The sequence below is a fragment of the Pseudochaenichthys georgianus genome, chromosome 9 (genome assembly GCF_902827115.2).
Source record: "Pseudochaenichthys georgianus chromosome 9, fPseGeo1.2, whole genome shotgun sequence".
NCBI lineage: Eukaryota > Metazoa > Chordata > Actinopteri > Perciformes > Channichthyidae > Pseudochaenichthys > Pseudochaenichthys georgianus.
The window spans coordinates 41,660,352-41,683,753 of record NC_047511.1 but is presented as its reverse complement, the minus strand read 5'-3'; the positions used below and the strand labels follow the sequence as shown (position 1 = coordinate 41,683,753).

Genomic DNA, 23,402 nt, shown 5'->3' with positions numbered 1-23,402 from the left:
AATCACTTAATCACTGATTATAATGTTCTTCTTGCAATTCTCTAGCTCATTATTGCTCCTGTGCTTACAGTTCCCCACCAGTAATATAATCAACATTCGTAGTTTATCGTACTCTGATGGCTTACCTGATGATTTAACAGATATAATGTCAAATTATAAGTGACTTTGAGAAGCTGAAGACCAAACTTGTCGTTACTACTGGGTGTTGAACGTTAGGTTGCTGCATGTTATAGTAATGCTTAGACTTCTAAGCCACTGATATAGTCTTCAAGCATGATCGCCCATCTGTTGCCGTGACGTTTTCTCACGTGTATTTGTACCTTTACGCACACAATGCACATTAAAGCGGCATGCAGCTTTTACGCAATGTTGTTTGGTGGGTCGCCTTGTATTCTGTGGATACGACAACATTGATAACTATTGTACTTTAAATTCCTCTGACAAGTTTTAACACGTGTACGTAGTGAGGTGTCTTTAACAATATCTTTGAATTGCTATAATACAATTCCTCCTTTAATTTGGAATCTTTGTGAACGAGGAGAAACACAGTCACAGAGCACTTCTATCTTTGAGCAGATCATCACATGCTAAATAAATATCATGGAAATGGACAATAATGAGTATTAATACAGTTGTAGCTGGCCAAAAACTGAAAATGGGTGTTTCGAACCTGTCATTGTTATTAAATCCATCTCCAGCCTTTCTCCATCTTTAGTTGGAGAAAAACTAAATTATATTTAGTTTTTATCTTTTTACACTGTATTCCCACTTATTACGATACATACGATACATACAATATTACTTTATTTGTATGAAACTCCCTTCTTGATTTCATCTCAGTTGTACTTATACCTTCTATATTCAACACATTATGTTCTTTGACTGTAGAAGCCCAATTGTAAAGATGATATTGAATTCTCTAGGTGGCTTTAGCTCAAGTGGTAAATGGATGTCTATCATCCTGAAGGTCACTGGTTCACTTCCATCTCAGATAACATGCAACCAACAAGCCTATGGCGACTGTTCTTTAACATAGCTATAATGTCAAATTAATGACAAAGCAAATGACTGAACATAGCCAAAGAAAAAACATGTTACCCTTGACTTATACAGACTAAACATGTTTATTTCAATATTTATTTATTTCATTTTTTATATCAACATTCTTACATTTCTGCAATACATGTAGTTATTAATGCATTTAGTTTAGTGTTTTTATTTATGTTACTCTTTCTTTATTATACATTTATTTCTATTGTAAATGTCATTTTCCATTTGTAGAAATACTTTTAACCCGTTGAATAACTCCGTGTTTAGACAGACTTATTGCAGTTAATAACTCATTTAATTATCCGTTTCCCCCGTTGGATACTCTGGTCAAATGTTACTAACTTTACGTGTGAGAGAAAACATACAGTGGCCAGTACGGGTATCGAACCCGCGACCTTCGCGTTATTAGCACGACGCTCTAACCAACTGAGCTAACCGGCCATGCATACTTACACTAGTGACGTAATCAAACACGTAATGAACGAAACCTACAGAACCAAAAGGTAAATATCTCTGGTTGGTATCTCGTTACGGATGGTAAGATTTCATAGTTTAAACATGTTCATGCGTTTTACTTTGCTAGATTTATGGAGAAAGTCAATAAAACATCAGTCATGCAACAGTTTATGGCTATCAAAATGATCATGTTCAGGCTGACGAAAGCTACAATGTGAAGGCTACTCGTCCTGGGTCCGTGTACTTTTTGTCGGTTTGATTTTTCGTTTAAACCAAAAAACCAGCCTTTAATAACAAATAATAACCAAAGCAGGACTATGTACGGTCAACAGAAAAGAGCAAGTTCAGCCCGTTGGTCATCAACACACCAGGCGCCGTAAATACCTGACCACATCCATGTGATCATTGAATGATACAACTGTGTGGTTAAAACAAATAAGTATAATACCAGGAATAATAAGCAACGGCTAACATCTGTGGATCAAAATGTAATAATAATGCATCATCAATATTATTTAAAAAAGGTGTAGAAATAATTCCTTTGATTAACCCCTGGAACGACCAGTGTGAATATGTAACATTCATGAAAATAAAGGTTAGACAAAAGGACTTCTGTTCACACACATATACAAGTTAACATCTGTGTCTTTATTGTTATCATGTTAACAAAACAGGTGAACACGTAACATCTCCGCTGCTAAGGACAAGTTGTGCATTTAGACAATCAAACATTCAGTTCCGGAAAGCATAAGGGTTTACCACCTCTTTGCCCTTTTTTCTTTGTTTGGCCTGCCGACCTGACCTGACCTGCGCTGTACAAAGATCCATCTTTACTTTAGGAGATAATAGCTTTCCCAATGAACCAACACTTTTATTTAAAGGTCATGCTTTTCTGTTCCCGTCCCCTTGTGTGATATAGCTTTCTCTGCATGTAACCGGTCTGCAGTGTCACAAACCCTCAGTACACCCTGTAGCGAGTACATGCCATGTTCAAGTTGATGTATAGCATGTTTTTTTTTTAAATAAATGTTATATATCTGAACAAATTTGTTGCAATAATTATTATACATGTATGTAAACTTGCAATCAGCAGTCAATATAACTAATAGATATAAGTTGAAACAAATATATTATTACAATCTTCTTAACTTGAAATGATGTTGTATAAATGTAGAACTTGAAAGTGTGAGTTATAATAAGACTGAAATGTGAGTTTATTTGACTAGGAGGTAAATAAGGTTTCCTTGCTCTGATAATGTCAGATTGGTATTTGTTTCAACTCTGAGTTTAAAGTTGAATCAACTTAAACAACTTAAAAAACAATGTTAATACAACTAGAACCTTTAAGTCATATCAACGAGATTTACTTGCATTAATGAGTTGAAACAAAGATTGTCTTCAAGTTGACTTGCTTTTTCAAGGCAGCAGGTGGTTTCATTTGCAAGTTGAACTGACGGCTGTTTCACTGTGTGTAGTTTTTTATTTATTTCAAAGTGGGCCCATTTGAATTGTATTTATTTCCTTCAAATGTGCAGAGGACTCCCCAAGTGCTGTGTTTAAGTTATTTTAAAGTAGGCCTGTGTATTTCTTTTTATTCTCCTTATACGAGTTATTTGTTTATTATTAGAGGTAAACAGTTTTCTAATAAATAATACATGCAAACAAACTGTAGTTTTTGTCTATGATGTAACAATAGAACGTTATAGGCTATCAAGCTATCAAATGTGTTTTGCGGCTCCAGACAAAATAAATGGGTGGAAAAGGGGGCAAAATGTATCTTTGGGTCAAAAAGGTTGCAGACCCCTGCCATAGTCTATGCACTGTACTCTATGTATGTTCTGTTAAGATAGGATAATAATATACTTTATTGATCCCAAATTGGGAAAAAATGTTGTTATCAAATATCGTTAATAGTATTCATATTCTTTTTTCTTCCCCCCAATTTCCTTAGCATTCGCCTACACTGCCTATGCCAAGGGCCGGCCCGGTTTGACTCGGAGATGATTTCAAATAACCTGGTATAACTAAAGCCTTGAGGTTTAGTTCTCACAGAAACAAAGCAAACACATCATTTTCCAACCAGGAGAAACACTTTTGAAATCAGCTCACTCTCAGAGTTTCATGGATTTTAAAGAAGTTTTATTATTTTTTTGGTACATAGCAAATGACAGCATTTATTACAGTGATGTTGAACATCGTCATGATTTCTGGAGGATTCTGCTGTGTTCAGAATTTAAGACGATGTGCTTCATCGTAACTCATGGAAACCAAATTGGTCAAAACTCTTCATGATAAAATCAAGTAGAATTTGTGATGCAAGATTTAAGCTAAATCATCAAAAATCTTCGAATACAACATTTGTTAAAAAAAGCCACATCTAAAAACCTTAATAGGCCAAAGCTAAATTCTTCAGAAATGCAAAAAACAACAAAATCAATCAAAATTCTTATGAAGCAAAAACATTTCTCGGTTCCAAAATCACAACACTTGTTCACGGAAAATGTTAACATTTTAAGTACGAAATAATTAGTCTCCTGAATTTGGGAAAATCCTAAATCACAAAAATAATCTGAGTTCTTTGAAAAAAGTGAAATTCTAAAGAAATGTAAATGTTTCATAAAAGTCCAAAAAGTAATGATTACATATTATTGATCATCTTATGAAATAAATGCAATCCTCAATAATACAAAAACAAGCACATCTTGATCACATAACAAAGCACATTACCTTTTAAAAAGGAAACTTCTACAAAATGATGTACATTTTTAATTACAACATGTTCATATTTAATATCTTATGAATTTGGGAATGCTCTCCAATAGGTGGAGTTCTTAAAAACAGCTCAATTACTACAAAATACAGAAAATACAATAAAACATGATATAGCGTAAGAAAAATCCTGAATGATTGAAAATGATTACAAAATTAGCTCAGTACATGTGAAATAAGAACATTAAAGAAAAGTTAAAATCTTATACATTTTGGCAATACAAATATAATCAGATTTCTCTAAAAAAGCTTCTTTTTTTTTTACAATCTCTTCAGACAAAAATCAAGCTGAATTCTTCTGAAATCACATTTTTCAATAAAACATCAGCATTGTTGAAATAAGAAGTGTATGGACTATTTACTTTTGTTCAATTCCTATCTGGATATTGTTCAGCTAAATCTGGTCCTGCTGCTAAAATGACCCATGTGACCCACAAGGTGATCAAATATCCTATCGCTGATCAGATGAATTGTTGTGAAAAACATAACATTTTATAAACTGTACTTTTTCTTATTTGTTGATTGAATATAAAAAAACGTTTTGTGCTCGAGGACTACAAATGCAACACTAGGTGGCGCTGTAACGCGCTTCTCCTGTTATCTCAGGAATCACTAAATTAGATTCAAACATTGGGTAATGTAATGTAATGTAATGTTTTTAGAGGATATTTGAACATTAATATATGGCATTAATTGGCCGACTTAGTTCCTGAGCGGCTTGGGTTGGTGTGTCTGGTTTCAAACTGCACCGAATGCATTGACTTTTCTAAATAAAACTAACTTGTGATGTTTTTTACAGATCTTCATCTTCAGTGGGAACCAATGGGCTTGGAGCTGACAGGAAGTCAGGAAACATGAGGCACTAACACATTGCTGGTGACTTTCAGAGTAAAAGCTATATTTTCTAACGTTGGTTAAAAGCTATACGAGCTGATAAACCCAGGTGTGTGAGAGGAGCTCCTTGGAACTGCTACTCTGCTCCCTGAGCTCCTTCCTCTTCAGCAGGAACACCCAGGTCATCATAATCCAGCTCAATGTCCTCCTGTCGGCTCGGCCTCCGCCCCCTGGTGGCCTGGAGAGACATGACAGCACACAGTGAGACTTCCTGCATCACTCATGTTCAATAACACACACTGTTTAATTCAGTCAGTGGAACAACAACATGTTTCAGTACCTCATCATTCAGTCAGTGGAACAACAACATGTTTCAGTCCCTCATCATTCAGTCAGTGGAACAACAACATGTTTCAGTACCTCATCATTCAGTCAGTGGAACAACAACATGTTTCAGTACCTCATCATTCAGTCAGTGGAACAACAACATGTTTCAGTACCTCATCATTCAGTCAGTGGAACAACAACATGTTTCAGTGCCTCATCATTCAGTCAGTGGTGGAACAACAACATGTTTCAGTACCTCATTATTCAGTCAGTGGTGGAACAACAACATGTTTCAGTACCTCATCATTCAGTCAGTGGAACAACAACATGTTTCAGTACCTCATCATTCAGTCAGTGGTGGAACAACAACATGTTTCAGTACCTTATCATGCAGTCAGTGGAACAACAACATGTTTCAGTACCTCATCATTCAGTCAGTGGAACAACAACATGTTTCAGTACCTCATCATTCAGTCAGTGGACCAACAACATGTTTCAGTCCCTCATTATTAAGTCAGTGGAACAACAACATGTTTCAGTACCTCATCATTCAGTCAGTGGAACAACAACAACATGTTTCCGTACCTCATCATTCAGTCAGTGGAACAACAACAACATGTTTCCGTACCTTGCAGTAGAAGTAAAGTCCGACGGTAACCAGCAGCTGAGTCAGCGGCAGGACGACGGCTCGGATGATAAAAGGTTCTGGATCTGATGGAACACCTGGAGAGCATCAGATCAAGAGTCAGCAAACACACAGAGACCTGAACCCACTTCAGCATGGAGACTCCTCTCTACAGTTATATTACAATAAACTACATATTCTTAAGATCTTCATTCAACCCCAACCCTTTCTCTTGTTCATACCAGACAGTAGGACTGTAGGGAGAAGCTGCTAGCTGTATATGTTGAACAGTACTCATGGCAATACTCCAATGTAAACTACAGCTGACTGGAGAATGTGTGTTCTGGGTTCATGTCTTCACGGTTCATTGCACTTATTGTACGTTGCTCTGGAAAGCTAGATGTGATGTAAGGGTTCAGGGCTCACCAGCGTTCTCCTGGGGAGCATCACGCTCTGTCCTACAGTAAACTCTAACAGCTCACCTGTGACGGTGACGGAGAGCAGACGGCTCTCAGAGGAGAAGTTCTGAGAAAAAGCAGAGACGTGATAAACACAGCTGTAGTTTCCCTGGTGGGCGGGCTCTGCAGCCGGGAACAGGAAGTGGGCAGAGTGATTGACAGCTGGCTGGGTGTAGTTGTGAGTGGAGGAGCTGAGCAGGAAGGAGCCTCCTGGGTACTGAGGCTGGATGGAGCAACTGATGGTGAAGGTGGAGCCTCTGAACGCCTGGAACCCCTGCTGCTGGGCCCCGGAGACCCCGTACATGGAGGAGGACACAGAGATGTTGGGCTGAAACAGCTTATCTGGAGAGAGAGAGAGAGAGAGAGAGAGAGATTTTATTTTTGAAACCACCTTTATTCACAAAAACAAACAGACACATTATCACCAAATAATAAACGTTTTGTTTGACATGGTGCTAAACTTTATTTACATTATTTAACTTTCACACAAAAAAAAACCACAACTGAGATCAGGAAAAAAACATAGGATCTCTGGAAATGAGTCATTGTCATTTGTGAACTTCAGTCCATTGCAGTGAGCAGCGATCAGTGCCAGCTCTGCAGCTGGCTGCTCAGACGTGAGAACAGGCCTGCAGCGTTGTCCAGGTGGGTCCCACACACCTCCACCACCCGGCCCAGCGTGAGAATCCTCTCTTCACAGAGTCTCTGTTGTAGAGAAGGCCCCACACCTTGAAGAGACCTTCATAGAAACCCGAGAGATTGTTCAATTGTTTGTAATCCTTTCAGGTCCATCAGGAACAGCGACTCAGCCAGACCCAGCCAGACCCAGCCCACCACAGCGCTCCAATAAGGCCCGAGTTACGGGTCTCCAGGTCAGGTCAGCAGGTCCAGTCAGGAACCTCTGGACGAACCGGAGCCTGAAGGCAGCCCCTCTGCCTGCCAGGTGAACCAGGCCATGTCCCCCCTCCTCCTTTGGCAGGAACAGGACGCTCTGAGGGACCCAGTGCATGCGGTCCCAGAAAAAGTCCACCACAAACAAAGATGCTCTCTTAGCATCCCCTCGAGAACCGTCAGTCTTTAAAGAGCCCAGCTGTATGTCACTCATAATGACATTATAATTGCATAACAAAAACCTGGCTGAAGAAAAATAAAAAGAGAACAAATAAAAACAAAATGTACTTATTCTAATCCTCTGAAGTATTTTCTTTAACCGAGCCTTCTCTGGGCTGCTGAAGACAGGTTCCCCTAACGGCCGGTCCACACAGCGGCGTGCGTTGAAAGCTTCACCATTCACTTTGAATGGGGTGACGTCACTTTTCGCCGAACTGCATTGTGGGAAGCAAAGCGGAGCTTTGCTGGCGTGGCTCGCTGCAAAAGCAATGTTCAATTTTGAAGCCTCTGCAGAAGCGTCAGCCAATCTAATCATGTGCCAGTACAAGCTCTAGCCAATCAAACCGCTGCTTGTGTGTCAGGGCGAGAGATTCATGTGATTGGTTGTTGGGTCGAGTTTTGCCACATATCTAGGCCCATATACAAAGAGTGGAAGTGAAAACACCTCCCCTAACCCTTCCACCCATCCTTTCAGTAGCCCAAATAAGCCTGCTAGCCGCGTGCAAGAAACTACCAGGTGCTCAACTGTTTCACTCTGCTGGCAAAAAGGGCACTCGTCCCCAGCACTTGGATCAAGGTGAGCTCGGTGTCTGTTTGTAGCTAAAGCTCCATGTATAATCCTCCACTGGAGGTCAGCCATCCGTTTTTCAACAGGACGCTTATACAGGACCCTCCACCTGCCTTTAGGGGTAAAGTCTGAAGGGAAAAACTCGTTCCACCTCGACTCCTTGACCTCAGCCAGAAGACGGATGTTAAGCGTCTTGACACAGCACTGGCACAGCTGCTTTTTCCCACAGGAACTGAAACTGCCCAGAATTGGAGTTTTTAGCGAGAGAAGTTTTCCACGCTCCTCTTGCCACTCTCCGACAGCAGGACTAACGGTGAGTGAGGGAAACTCATAGTCATTTTCCTCTTTCCAAGTGTCCAATCTAGCAGAATCCTCAATGAATGCCCTCTCTGGCGCCGACAGGGACTGCATGATGTCTTCAACGACCCTCTGTATCACTCTGGAAGACTTGATGTTTATGGTGTGACAAAGAGTTTCAACCGATGTTCTTTTCAGATGACCCAGCTTGGTGATTCCAGCCTCAACAAACTTAGTTCCCAAAGCTGCAGATGAAAAGGTTGCAGTTGGGAAGAGGTCATTCTTTTGGAGTGGCTCCTCGAACACCCACATTCCCGGTCTCTGGTCCGGGGTCCGTGTGACCTTTAGTGTCTGCCAGGCGTTAAGAACGGATCTGTAGAAGGATGTAAGTCCCGTCAGGTCAGCTTCAGTCGTCCTGATTAGGAAAAGGTGTTTATCCATCCCAAGCCTTCCAGCCTTCCTGAGGAGTAGCCGAGCAGGATCCAACCAGCGCTGCCCGCTGCCGTACAGCAGTCTCTGAGCAGTCTCCAGTCTAAAAGCCGCCCTCCCTCTGCCACAGGGAGATACAGGACCGAAGCCTTCAGCCAGTGTTGTCCAGACCAGAAAAAGTTTACTAGGCACCGCTGTAGTTCTTTCCCCAGCCCTGGTGGTGGTGCCAACACTATGAGCTTGTGCCAAAGAGAAGAGGCAACGAGATTATTCACAACCAGAGCTCTTCCCCTGTATGACAGCTGAGGTAGCAACCATCTCCATTTAGACAACTTAGCTTCCACCTTGTCAAGCACTCCCTCCCAGTTTTTTTTTTGAAACTCCTCAGTCCCTAACTGCAGCCATAGGACTTTAATCCCTCGTCTACCCCACCTGATGCCTCCAGGAAGACTAGGAATGTCCCCTACTCTCCACTGGCCCACTAAAACAGCCTCGCTCTTTCCCCAGTTGACCTTGGCTGAAGATGCTTTTTCATAAAGGGAAAGGCTTTCTTTCAGTTCCTGTACATCTGTGTGACCTTGGATAATTATATTTATATCATCTGCATATGCTGACACAACAACAGGAGGGCTGTGAGACATCTCTGGTAAACAGAGACCCCTCAGTCGGCTCCTCAACCTGCAGAGAAGAGGCTCAATGGCAATACTGTAAAGCTGACCTGAGATAGGACAGCCTGCCTGATCCCCCTCCCAACCGGCACAGGGACACTCAACCCTCCCCCCACTTTTATTACACAAAACGCTTCATGGTACAGAATCCTTACCCACGACAGGAACCCCTCCCCAACACCAAAAGCCTGCAGTGTTGTAAAGAGAAACTTGTGATCTACACGATCAAAAGCCTTCTCTTGGTCAATTGATATGATGCCAGTATTGATATCATACAATTTACATATGTCAAACAGATCCCTCATTAAAAACAAACTATCAAGCATCGACCTATCTGGCACACAGTATGATTGATCCACAACAATCAGTTGACCAATACAAAGTTTTAATCTGTTTGCTAAAACCTTTGAGAGGATTTTGTAGTCCGTACATAAAAGAGCCACTGTCTCCAGTTTTTTAAAGAGGTCAAGTCTCCCTTCTTAGAAAGCAGAGAGAGAACTGCACGCCTGGAGGAAGCTGGGAGCATCCCTTCTTCAAAGCATTCTTTAAAAACATCCAAAATGTCCTGTCCCATAAGACTCCAAAAATGCTTAAAAAAGTCTGATGATAATCCATCTATTCCAGGAGCCTTTCCTGACACCATCTGAGACACAGCGGCAGTTAGTTAATCAAAAGTCTGACCGTGTTCTGTCCCTCTGAGCTCAGCTGGGGAAGTCCCTGCAGAAGCTCTGCAGCAGAATCCACATCACATTCATCAGCCTTGAACAAATCCGTGTAGAAATCTACTGCAGGTTTCCCGTTGGAAGATAAAATCAGCTCCATCAAGACTAAATGATGGTCTGTAAAAGCAACAGGGATGATCTGACAGTTTTAAACCCTAGCAGAAAAGGGCTTGGGTAAATAAAACCTGTCCAATCTGGCTGCACTAACCATCTGATATCTGAACCCATGTGTATTGCCTGCATGTAGGATGCATCATCCTCATCCACTACATCACTTTTCTTCAGAACATGAGACAATACAGAGGAAGACTGAAGATGAGCCTTGGTTTGGTGCCTACACATTAATAAAGCTAATCAGAAAATCATCTATTTCAGCTCTCACTAGAATGACTCTACCCTTCACTACCTCTGTGCTGGATATTATTTTATATTTAAAAGCGGTGAGAATAGAATAGCTACTCCTGCACTCAAATTTGTCCCATGGCTAAGGACGTGCGCCCACCCCCACCATAGACCCCAGTCAGTTTCATTTCTGCTGTCACTGTGAGTTTCTTGTAGAAATACTACATCTAGCTTTTTCTGTTGAATAACTTCTGTTACTAAGGCTCTCTTTTGAGCGGCTCTGCCCCCATTCATATTTAATGAGGCTACCCTTAAACCCTGAATGTGAGGAGAAGAGAGACAGGCCATTAACACTAGAACCGCCAACGGGTACATGTTACCCGTAGCAGTTTTTTTTTTCAATAACATATTAAAGTCTCCCAGTCCGTGACTTTTCCTGAAAGTGTGTTATTATGTAGCACCCTCTGTTGTTAACAATTGTCAATATGAAGTCAGATTGAAAAAATCGCCCAAAAAAAAGCCATTTATCCGCCAGTGGGTAATATTTACCTCATAGAAAATGCAGCGTAAACATGACGTGTTGCTATAGCAACGCCTTTTGTCTACTGCGGTTCCTTTTTTAGGCACTTCGGTCTTTTTGTTAAAAGCTTTCCTCAGTGTAGTGATGTGTTTCTTGAGGCGATACCGTTTTTTTCATCAAATAAGTCTAGCCCAACAACCCTCTGAATTGTCTTGGCTGACTTAACAAACTTTTCAACATCTGGGAAATAATTTTTTACATTTACTGATTTCCCGAAAGTTTCATCCAGAAACTCCTGGATCTGTTCAAAAGAGTAGAGATCCTCACTCTGAGAAACACTGTCAGATACGGAGACACTATCCGATTCAGAGTCACACTCCATATCTACTCCATCATAACCAGCTGATTTGCCCCCCTGCTCTGCCTCACTGTCCAGTTTTTGTGACAGCTGAGCTTGTTTCCCAGAGACCACATGAAGCTCCTGCTCTGAGCACTCCATCACACCCTCTTTACATCCAGCCCTGACCTGAGCTTCAGCCTCCACAACTGTTCATATTAATCCCTGCAAACAACGGCTTAACACCCACAGAAACTGCGGCTTTACCCGCCATCATGGGACCAAACACAAACCCGCCCGGTACCACTGCTGCGGGCAACACAGGCACAGGCACGGCTACACTGGGCACAGCGAGTGCGGGCACGACGGCCCCAAGCACGGCTGCACCGGGTGTGGGTACAGCAGGAACGGGCACGGGTGTAGCAGGAGCGGGCACCGCGGCCCCCGGCACTGCAGCCGCGCACACGACTGCACCGAGCGCGGGCACGGCGGCCCCGGCAACAGGGGCCGTAACTCCGGTAGCTCCCCGCACGGGCCTAGCAACCCCGCTGGTTCCCTCTCCACTCTCATTCACAATGTTTCCTTCCAATAGAAGTGCTGCTGTCAGTCTCTGCGGACAAGCGATCTTCTTGTGCCCCACATCACCACAACCAAAACACTTGACACTGCCAGCACTCGCATACACCATGTAGAAACCTTCCTCATATTTAATACGGAAAGACACATCCAGTGTTTGCGATGTGCAGTCCAAAAACATAAACACCTGTCTCCGCAGAGACTGAACGTGCTTCAGCTTGGTGTCCTTACAGCCCAGACTCACCGTGCGGAAACCACTCGCCATTCTCCCGTAGCGTTTAAACTCTTTCTCCAGCGTTTCATTGGGAATAAATGGAGGGACTCCCGATATGGTAATCCGAGTAGAAGGCAATGCCAGCGTGGACACTTGTATAAACTCATCATTTATGTTTAAGCCACTTTCAATTAACTGGCTTACCAACTCCTGCTTCTTTACAAAAACTACCACAGCTTTATTCATGCGGGATGCGTAGGAGATTACATTACATTACATTGCATTTAGCTGACGCTTTTATCCAAAGCGACTTACATTAAGTACATTCGACCAGGAAGACACAACCTTGAAGAAAACAGAATCATATAAGTACATCAGGTTTCATAGAGCCAAACATTTCAAGTGCTACTCAACTGGCTAGATAAGCCAGTCCTTTGTTAGTATATAAGTGCTCTGTTAGCAGTTATTTGTTAGTCATTCTATCGCTCGAAGTGGAGTCGAAAGAGATGAGTTTTCAGTCTGCGCCGGAAGGTGTGTAAGCTTTCTGCTGTCCTGATGTCAATGGGGAGCTCATTCCACCATTTTGGAGCCAGGATAGCAAACCCACGTGTTTTTGCTGATGGGAACTTGGGTCCCCTTCGCAGCGAGGGTGCAGCGAGTCGTTTGGTTGATGCAGAGCGGAGTGCACGTGCTGGGGTGTACGGTTTAACCATGTCCTGGATGTAGGAAGGGCCAGATCCATTCGCAGCATGGTACGCAAGTACCAGTGTCTTGAAGTGAATTCTAGCAGTTACCGGAAGCCAGTGGAGGGAGCGGAGGAGCGGCGTGGTGTGGGAGAATTTAGGAAGGTTGAAGACCAGGCGAGCCGCTGCATTCTGGATGAGCTGCAGAGGTCGGATGGCACATGCAGGTAGACCAGCCAGGAGGGAGCTGCAGTAGTCTAGGCGTGAGGTGACGAAAGCCTGGACCAGAACCTGCGTCGATTTCTGGGTCAGCTGGGGACGCATCCTCCTGATGTTGAAAAGCGTGTATCTGCAGCAGCGGGTTGTAGCAGCGATGTTTGCAGTAAACGACAGGTTGTTATCTAGGATCACACCCAGATTCCTTGCAGTCTGAGTCGGGGAAACAACAGAGGGGCCGATGTTGATTGTTAGGTCAAGAGTGGGACAATCTTTTCCCGGAAGGAAAAGCAATTCAGTTTTGTCAAGGTTGAGCTTGAGATGATGAGCAGACATCCACTGAGAGATGTCAGCTAAACAAGAAGAGATGTTTCCGTGTCCCACCTGCTCCCCCACCGCCAGCAGCACACTCTCCACCGTACTGTTCTCCTGAGGGATCACCCTCACCCCGTGTCGCAAGGACGGCATCTCACAGGAAGCCATCCCTGCAGAGAAACACGCTTCTCTCACGGAAGAAAAAACTAACTACACTCACAACAAACAAGACCAATAAACAATCATACAATGAACAAAGTAGAAGAAGAAAAAAGAGAAAACTTTTACGAAAAGTTACCATCAAACCTCACCACGCTCTCAGCTCACCACCACCGAACTCCTCACACACTCACTCTCAGAGAGAGAAAGAGAGAGAGAGATAGAGAGATGACATGACGTCATAAACAATGTCACTGATGGGTTTACCTGAGCAGGTGAGATTCAGGAAGTAGGAAGAGGAATCTGATGCTGCACACTCCCTCAGAGCAGATCCAGACTGAACACAGTCAGGTCTGATCCACCACACAGATCTCATTGAGGACTCCTTTCTCTCTCCCACAGAAACAGCAGAGCCACAGTCGAGCTCTCTGCAGGCGACTCCTGCTGCCTTCAGGGTCCAGGGAGAGTAGCTCCACACTGGTCTCCATTCTCCCTCATATTCCAGCTCCAGAGCTCCTGCACAGCGACTCTCTCCTCCCACCAGCTGAACACCAGGATCTGCAGAGAAACAAGAGAGAGATCAGAGAGAGAATAAAGTGAGTTTGATGAGAACAGAATGAACCAATCACAGCTCCTCTCCACCTGAGCAGGTGAGGCTAACAGCTGTGCCAGGTGAGCAGGTGCTTCTCTCTGAGGCTGAGCTACAGTCCAGGAGAGCAGACTCATGGCCTCCACACTGGAACTCTTTGGTCCCCATTGGAGCCTCCCCTTCTCCATAGAGCGCCCCCTGGAGGACTGAAGGAGCCCCACAGCCCAGCTGCCGGCAGACCACCTGAGCATCCTGCTGGTCAAAGTCAGCCTCACACACGGAGGACCAGGACGAGTCAGAGTTCACCTCCAGTCTGCCTGAGCACAGACCAGTCCCCCCCAGCAGCCTGACAGAGTCTGCAGAGGACAGAAGATCAAACAGAGGTCAAAGACACACCATCAAAGAGATGAAACTATATTTCAGATTCAAACTGGACTCAGTTCCAACATGAGTTGATGATGAATAACAGAACACATGTTGATAAGAACACAGACTGCAGGTACCCTCACATCTACACCTGATAGCCTCTAGCAAGTGGTCTCCATGAGTGAACCCTTCCCTGTGTCTTCAACAGAACCTCCTCCTCTGCAGACCCTCTGCTCCTTCTGCTCAGCTCCACCTCTGCTCTCACACACACACTTTCAAAAGGTTTCACTCTTTACTCTCACATGTGTGTTTCACATGTGTTATCTGACTGATGTGTGTAAACACGTTGTTCTTCAAACATGGCGTCATCATTGACTTCAAGCTGTTTGTATTTTGGTCTCGTGTTTTCCATGAAATGGTGAATGGTATCATTCGAGAGGAGGAGGCTCCAAATAACCCGGTGGGTTTCAGGACTCTTCATATCAGCCGTGCTCCAGGCTGCGAGGAGTGGAATGAAATGTAAAACTGCTTGTTCATTTCTTTTGGTTCACATTGAGACACTTTAGGGACACAGAAAGCAGAGACCTGAATGTGGAGTGAGACGGCCCCTGCTGTGAGGATGGTGGCTCTGGCCTCTCCCCTCTCACTCTTTGTAAACTCTGAACATGGATTCTTGTGACTCTGTAAATGAGTGCTATATGTTCCTCCTTCCTCTGCGGGGTCTGCAGGACGTCCTACGTCGTGTTGGCGCCGCGCTGCGACTATGTGAGCTATGTAGGCCAATCACAGCAGGCCATTATACGCCTGTTGTGATTGGATAGAACATCTCACACAACAGAAGCCTGATTACGTTAATAAATGTTGCTTCTAATTGTATGCATTTTTTAAAGGGAAACTTATTTTTGCTATTATTTAATTATTCATTTTGATAATCAAAAATAAGAATGCGGTAAACTATATTTTCTCTCAGTGAATGTTGATGAATGAGTGGGTGGGCCTACAGACCCAGTAGTCCGCCCACTACGCCCAGCTGCTTCATACACTGTTCATCATTTGCTATTTGGGTATTTTTAAATTGTAAAAACAAGAAAATGAAAACAATAAATGAAAATGTCACTGATGGGCTTACCTGAGCAGGTGAGATTCAGGAAGTAGGAAGAGGAATCTGATGCTGCACACTCCCTCAGAGCAGATCCAGACTCAACACAGTCAGGTCTGATCCACCACACAGATCTCATTGAGGACTCCACTCTCCGTCCCACAGAAACAGCAGAGCCACAGTCGAGCTTTCTGCAGGCGACTCCTGCTGCCTTCAGGGTCCAGGGAGAGCCCCACACTGGTCTCCATTCTCCCTGATGTTCCAGCTCCAGTCTTCCTGCACAGCGACTCTCTCCTCCCACCAGCTGAACACCACCAGGCTCTGCAGAGAAACAAGAGAGAGATCAGAGAGAGAATAAAGTGAGTTTGATGAGAACAGAATGAACCAATCACAGCTCCTCTCCACCTGAGCAGGTGAGGCTAACAGCTGTGCCAGGTGAGCAGGTGCTTCTCTCTGAGGCTGAGCTACAGTCCAGGAGAGCAGACTCATGGCCTCCACACTGGAACTCTTTGGTCCCCATTGGAGCCTCCCCTTCTCCATAGAGCGCCCCCTGGAGGACTGAAGGAGCCCCACAGCCCAGCTGCCGGCAGACCACCTGAGCATCCTGCTGGTCAAAGTCAGCCTCACACACGGAGGACCAGGACGGGTCAGACGGGTCAGAGTTCACCTCCAGTCTGCCTGAGCACAGACCAGTCCCCCCCAGCAGCCGGACAGAGTCTGCAGAGGACAGAAGATCAGACAGAGGTCAAAGACACACCATCAAAGAGATGAAACTATATTTCAGATTCAAGCTGGACTCAGTTCCAACATGAGTTGATGATGAACAACAGAACACATGTTGATAAGAACACAGACTGCAGGTACCCTCACATCTCCACCTGATAGCCTCTAGCAAGTGGTCTCCATGAGTGAACCCTTAGTCTGTGTCTTCAACAGAACCTCCTCCTCTGCAGACCCTCTGCTCCTTCTGCTCAGCTCCACCTCTGCTCTCACACACACACTTTCAAAAGGTTTCACTCTTTACTCTCACATGTGTGTTTCACACGTGTTATCTGACTGATGTGTGTAAACACGTTGTTCTTCAAACATGGCGTCATCATTGACTTCAAGCTGTTTGTATTTTGGTCTCGTGTTTTCCATGAAATGGTGAATGGTATCATTCGAGAGGAGGAGGCTCCAAATGACCCGGTGGGTTTCAGGACTCTTCATATCAGCCGTGCTCCAGGCTGCGAGGAGTGGAATGAAATGTAAAACTGCTTGTTCATTTCTTTTGGTTCACATTGAGACACTTTAGGGACACAGAAAGCAGAGACCTGAATGTGGAGTGAGACGGCCCCTGCTGTGAGGATGGTGGCTCTGGCCTCTCCCCTCTCACTCTTTGTAAACTCTGAACATGGATTCTTGTGACTCTGTAAATGAGTGCTATATGTTCCTCCTTCCTCTGCGGGGTCTGCGGGACGTCCTACGTTGTGTTGGCGCCGCGCTTCGACTATGTGAGATGTAGGCCAATCACAACAGGCCATTATACGCCTGTTGTGATTGGATAGAACATCTCACACAACAGAAGCCTGATCACGTCAATAAATGATGTTTCTAATTGTATGCATTTTTTAAAGGGAAACTTATTTTTGATATTATTTAATTATTCATTTTGATAATCAAAAATAAGAATCCGGTAAACTATATTTTCTCTCAGTCATTGTTGATGAATGAGTGGGTGGGCCTACAGACCCAGTAGCCCACCCACAACGCCCGGCTGCTTCATACACTGTTCATCATTTGCTATTTGGGTTTGTGTATTTTTAAATTGTAAAAACAAGAAAATGAAAACAATAAATGAAAATGTCACTGATGATGTCACTGATGGGCTTACCTGAGCAGGTGAGATTCAGGAAGTAGAAAGAGGAAGATGATCCTGCACACTCCCTCAGAGCAGATCCAGACTCAACACAGTCAGGTCTGATCCACCACACAGGTCTCCCTGAGGACTCCTCTCTCCGTCCCACAGAGACAGCAGAGCCACAGTCGAGCTCTCTGCAGACGACTCCTGCTGCCTTCAGGGTCCAGGGAGAGTAGCCCTCCCCCACTGGTCTCCATTCTCCCTCATGTTCCACCTCCAGAGCTCCTGCACAGCGACTCTCTCCTCCCACCAGCCGAACACCAGGCTCTGCAGAGAAACAAGAGAGAGATGTTCCTTCATTGATATCAGCATATTTTAATAATTAATCATTTATACTATGAATACTTCCGAGTGATAATCAGATCATTAACTCCAACTCTCTATAAACCAGTGGTGGGAAGTAATAAAGTACATATACTCAAGTACTGTAAGAACAGGTTTGAATGACTTCACTGGAGTATATGGTTTTATAATACTACATCACATGTATTCACAACATGAGTTTGAGGTTACTTGGCAGGTTCATATTATTAATAAAACAACACTTTAATGATGAAGTTCTGTTATGGATAAAGATACCTGGAAGTATAACAAGTTATCTCCAGCTTTACCAGCTGCTACATTAAACATGATGTTCACATGAATGGATCATTGATTTGAATCCAGACTATAATATATCATTATGAAAATAGTCATACTGTACGAGTCGTATTAATGATGGTACTTTAAGCATTATTTGATCCTAATACTTTTTTAAGTAGATTTCAATACCGGACATGTTCTTGTTACAGTATTTCTACACTGTGGTATCACTTCTTCTAACCAAGTATAACATCTCCCCCACATCTATAAACTAATAGGACATGAAACATGTGATTAACTAAAAAACAGTTCAATCAGAAAGCTAAACGTAGAGATTAGTAGCATGTTTCTGTCACTGTCATTTGAACCCTTTGGTGAACATGTGCGATATGGGTCCGTGTACGTGTGTCTCTTTTAACACAAGAAACAAATCCCCAAAAAAATAAAACTGAAAAAAGGAACACAAAAGCCTTTTTTCTGATTTTGTTGTTTGAGTCCAAAAACCATATCAGCAAAATCAAATTCAAGAATGGTTCGATTTTAAATATCGGTTTTCTGTATGGAGGTAGAATTAAGATGGACTTTTATTAATCCCTTGTGGGGAAATAGTTTCTCTGCATTTGACCCATCCTAGTGTTAGGAGCAGTGTGCTGCCATTTTGAACGGCGCCCGGGGAGCAGTGTGGTAGCACTTGGTCTTGCCGGGACTTGAACTGGTGACCTTCCAGTTGCCAAGCCAAGCTTCTGCTCGGCTGCTCCCAGCCTGTGGAATGCTCTCCCCGACCAAATAAGAGCACCACAGACCGTGGAGGCTTTTAAAAAAGGCCTCAAAACCCATCTCTTCAAAAGAGCCTTTGCCTAGACATTTTTATCACCCTTTTATTTATTTATTTTTATTTATTTTTTATTGCTTTTTTATTAATTATACCGTGTTGTGTAATGTTTATTTATACTGTTCATGCTCACTACTTGTAGCACTTCGGGATTTGAATTTAAATATGAAGTGCTTTATAAGTGGAACCCATTATTATTATTAAATCTAAATAATACGATAATTTAAATTTGACTGGGATTGTACCATAACTACACAATTCAATCAGCTCAATCAACAAAGAAAAACAAAGAAAATGCCCATTTAAACTTTGTATTACTCCATTGAAGTGCAAAGTACATTTCACAGTGTCTTGGAAATGTTGTTATGGCCCCAACCTCTACTCCGCGGTAGTGGCTCGTGCTGAGACCCGCAACATGAAAGAATACATGCAATAACCGGTACTTGGTAATGAGCATTTATTGATAATCAGCCGTTTGCTCACACAAGCGAAACGGGAAACAAAAAGAGGTCTGGAGGACTGGCTAAAAGGAACAAACAGAAGGAGGGAACCCGAGCCAGCCACACCACGGGCCGTAGGACCCAGAACTCCCCCCCCCTAACCAGAAATCAAATATAAACCCTATGGGAAACAAAATAAAGCCGCAAAAACTGGACTACCAGGTCCTCCAGGCTATAAACACATCTGCAAAAATATGGCCTACAGCTCAAAATGGCAAAGAGGTATTCTAAGGAGAGTGTCTCCCGGCGTTAGGATAGGCGAGACATCATTCTCCTCCAGCTTCTCTTTATATACACACGGCTGAGTGGAATTTGGAACACCTGGGCAGACCAGGTGCACCTGGGCAGAGGCGGAGTCAGGGGCAGACCAGGTGCACCTGGGCAGAGGCGGAGTCAGGGGCAGACCAGGTGCACCTGGGCAGAGGCGGAGCCAGGGGCAGACCAGGTGCACCTGGGCAGAGGCGGAGTCAGGGGCAGACCAGGTGCACCTGGGAAGAGGCGGAGTCAGGGGCAGACCAGGTGCACCTGGGCAGAGGCGGAGTCAGGGGCAGACCAGGTGCACCTGGGCAGAGGCGGAGCCAGGGGCAGACCAGGTGCACCTGGGCAGAGGCGGAGTCAGGGGCAGACCAGGTGCACCTGGGAAGAGGCGGAGCCAGGGGCAGACCAGGTGCACCTGGGCAGAGGCGGAGTCAGGGGCAGACCAGGTGCACCTGGGCAGAGGCGGAGTCAGGGGCAGACCAGGTGCACCTGGGCAGAGGCGGAGCCAGGGGCAGACCAGGTGCACCTGGGCAGAGGCGGAGTCAGGGGCAGACCAGGTGCACCTGGGCAGAGGCGGAGCCAGGGGCAGACCAGGTGCACCTGGGCAGAGGCGGAGCCAGGGAGACAGAAAACAAGGAGGGGAGCACTTAACACATGTCCACACAGACATCCACTCAAAGTCAACAGGCTTGTTTGAGACAAGCAAGACCTGCGCAGACCTGCGCAGTTGCGATCAACGTCTTGCTAGTGCGTTGCATGATGGTTAGTCATTTTGTCCGACTTGCTCTGGAGGCTCGCCCACATGAGACTTTGAAATCTCGCGGGACAAAGACGCCCGCAGCCTTGAGAGCGAGGCGAGGCGAGTTGGCGCAGTTGCTCTCCACGAGCTGCGGAAGCTAAATGCTTGATGGGAAACGGCTCGCTGGTATCTCGAGCTGAGCGCTCATTGGTGGTTTTTACCACGTGCTGCTGGTGAAGCTCTCCCATTGGCTGGCAAAAGTTTGTTGTTGTTTTGTGTCAGTTTTACGTCGCCACATCCATTCCCATTTTTCATCATTGTTCCACAATGTTTATCATCATGAAATTAATATCTATATATTTTATACTATACTGCTTACCGTTTTCATACTTTATATATCTTAGCATATTCATACACACTGTTCATACTGCTCACAGGCTGATATCTAGTGTATTCATACCCCACTGTTTATTCATCATTCAATTCATTCTATATGTTATTCTGTAGATTGTGTACATTACTTTCCACTTCACTGCTTGTTGCACCTGGTCAGAAGCTAAACTGCATTTCGTTGTCTCAGTACCTGTAATATGTGCAATAACAATAAAGTTTCTCTTTAAGTTAAACCAAACCATTAAAATAAAATCTATTGTAATGTAATGATTTGGTTTAACCTTATTTATTGAATACATCATTTAAAATGGCACGATTAAATCAAATTACATCCATGTTGTACACATCATAAAGCTTAAAGTGGCAGCTAAAGAATTAACACAGCAGCAGGTCTGTTCAATTCATGCTCATGAAGCTTCATGTGTGCGGATCTGAAGTGACTGATCATTTGTAGCCTGTCCACCTATCAGTTTTGCAAACATTAAGAGGGAGGAGCATTTCTAAATATGGAACCCAGTCACTGGTGTGGTTCATCATCATGACTGAATTAACACACCTATATAAAGCAATGGAGATCACCTTTGTCTACAGTGGGTAAAATGGAATTTCCGCCATTGCAAACCCAGCCAGTCAAGCCGACTCCGAGTCCGAGCTGTCCGACTTAAGACGAGCTTTTTGACACCTCCCCCGGCTGCGATCGGCTACTCTCGTCTACTTTCGAGGCGAGCCGCAGCTCGTCTCAAACAAGCCTAACAAGTTTTCTGAAGAATGTGCTGACATGGGGGTTTAAATTGCCATGCCTCTTTTTGGCTTTCGAGCCCGTGTCAGGTTTAATGCCCAGGAAGCACCTGAAAACAATAAGCCAAGACAACAATTTCAAATAGATTTATATGTTGCATCGTTTATTTTAAGGCAAATGCAGCGGTGCTTTCAATTTAAGTAAAACCTGCACCAAAGAAAGAAATTAGTATTTAAAGCCAAGCAAGAGCGATACAAGCAAGAAAATCACTTAATTTGTTGTGTTATCACAGAGGATGGTCTGAATACAGTATTTTACTATGAAATAATACAGTAACATGTTGTGAAATCCTTGTAATCATGTATCCTGTACATTCACAGTAATTAACTGTGCCTGCATTGATTTCACTGTGAAATTCTAAATTACATTACACAATTATTATATTGTGAACATTACAGGTAAAGACTGTAAAGTGGTAAAACAGTAATTTATTGTAAAATATTACAGCTAAATATTGTGAAATCGTGGTAATATTTTACAGTGTAGTAATGAATTTAAAACCAAGTAGAAAATGTGTGATATTTACTATTGCAATGTTTCAGTCCCTTTATTGACCTTCCCTCTCGTTAAAATTGTATATTATTATTTTAGTCTTTATTTGTTTTAATTTTAACTTTACATTTTTAATTGTTCATTAAGTAAAAGTTGAACATATGTGACCTCCTTCTTCGGCTCGAAGGCTCGGAGGCTTGAGAGCTTGGGGGAAGTTTTCTGAGTCCCAAGCCCTGGCCCAGGGATCTTTTAGAAGGTTTTTTTAGGACATCTGACTTGTAAACCTGTTGCTTTTGTATTTTGAATTTTGTTATTTTTTGGATTCTTGTAAATCCGCTATTTTTGTTACAACCTTAATAAAACCGGTTTGTACTTTGGACATTTCGACCCAATTCCTGGTCTCTCTGGTGGTCTCTGAGGGTATCTGCTTGGTCTTAGAGTGAGGTAAGAACACCCTTCCTTGGAAAAGGCTGACATTAGTTGATAATTTGGATTTTAAATTGTTTAAGGGGAATAGAAACTCTGCTAAGGTTAAACTATAGTTTCACATTGGTTATTGTGGTTGATGTGGTTTTGATTAATTTTGAAATATGACATATGCTCTGCTGATGTGGTGATGTCACTGCGGTGATATTAATATTTGACTCTGGCTGGGTTTGATATTACTTTTGATATTACTTTTGCATTGTTTTAATATATATATATATATACAGTGGGGCAAAAAAGTATTTAGTCAGCCACCAGTTGTGCAAGTTCTCCCACTTAAAAAGATGAGAGAAGGCCTGTAATTTCCATCCTAGGTACACTTCAACTATGAGAGACAGAATGGGGGGAAAGAATCTAGGAACTCACATTGTAGGATTCTTAATGAATTAATTGGTAAATTCCTCGGTAAAATAAGTATTTGGTCACCTACAAACAAACAAGATTTCTGGCTGTCACAGACCTGTAACTTCTTCTTTAAGAGCCTCCTCTGTCCTCCACTTGTTAACTGTATTAATGGCACCTGTTTGAACTCGTTATCAGTATAAAAGACACCTGTCCACAACCTCAAACAGTCACACTCCAAACTCCACTATGGCCAAGACCAAAGAGCTGTCAAAGGACACCAGAAACACAATTGTAGACTTGCACCAGGCTGGGAAGACTGAATCTGCAATAGGTAAGCAGCTTGGTGT

The 23,402-nt window shown here is 43.5% G+C and overlaps 1 protein-coding gene and 1 non-coding gene across 2 annotated transcripts in view; both read right to left on the bottom strand.

Annotated features, from left to right (window-relative positions):
• Nucleotides 1-1,417: 1,417 nt before the first annotated feature.
• Nucleotides 1,418-1,491, bottom strand: trnai-aau (transfer RNA isoleucine (anticodon AAU)). The gene has a single exon. It is a non-coding gene; the product is annotated as a tRNA-Ile (tRNA).
• Nucleotides 1,492-4,440: 2,949 nt separating this feature from the next.
• LOC117452097 (scavenger receptor cysteine-rich type 1 protein M130-like) overlaps nucleotides 4,441-23,402 on the bottom strand; it is a 39,634-nt gene continuing 20,672 nt past the window's right edge. Inside the window, exons 3-10 of the mRNA XM_034090568.2 lie at nucleotides 17,603-17,896; nucleotides 16,135-16,446; nucleotides 15,760-16,050; nucleotides 14,318-14,620; nucleotides 13,943-14,233; nucleotides 6,544-6,861; nucleotides 6,065-6,159; nucleotides 4,441-5,347 (exon numbers count right to left, since the gene is read on the bottom strand). Of these exons, the coding sequence (XP_033946459.1) occupies nucleotides 5,246-5,347; nucleotides 6,065-6,159; nucleotides 6,544-6,861; nucleotides 13,943-14,233; nucleotides 14,318-14,620; nucleotides 15,760-16,050; nucleotides 16,135-16,446; nucleotides 17,603-17,896 (2,006 nt within the window). The 3' untranslated portion in view covers nucleotides 4,441-5,245. The remainder of the gene's footprint in view (nucleotides 5,348-6,064; nucleotides 6,160-6,543; nucleotides 6,862-13,942; nucleotides 14,234-14,317; nucleotides 14,621-15,759; nucleotides 16,051-16,134; nucleotides 16,447-17,602; nucleotides 17,897-23,402) is intronic.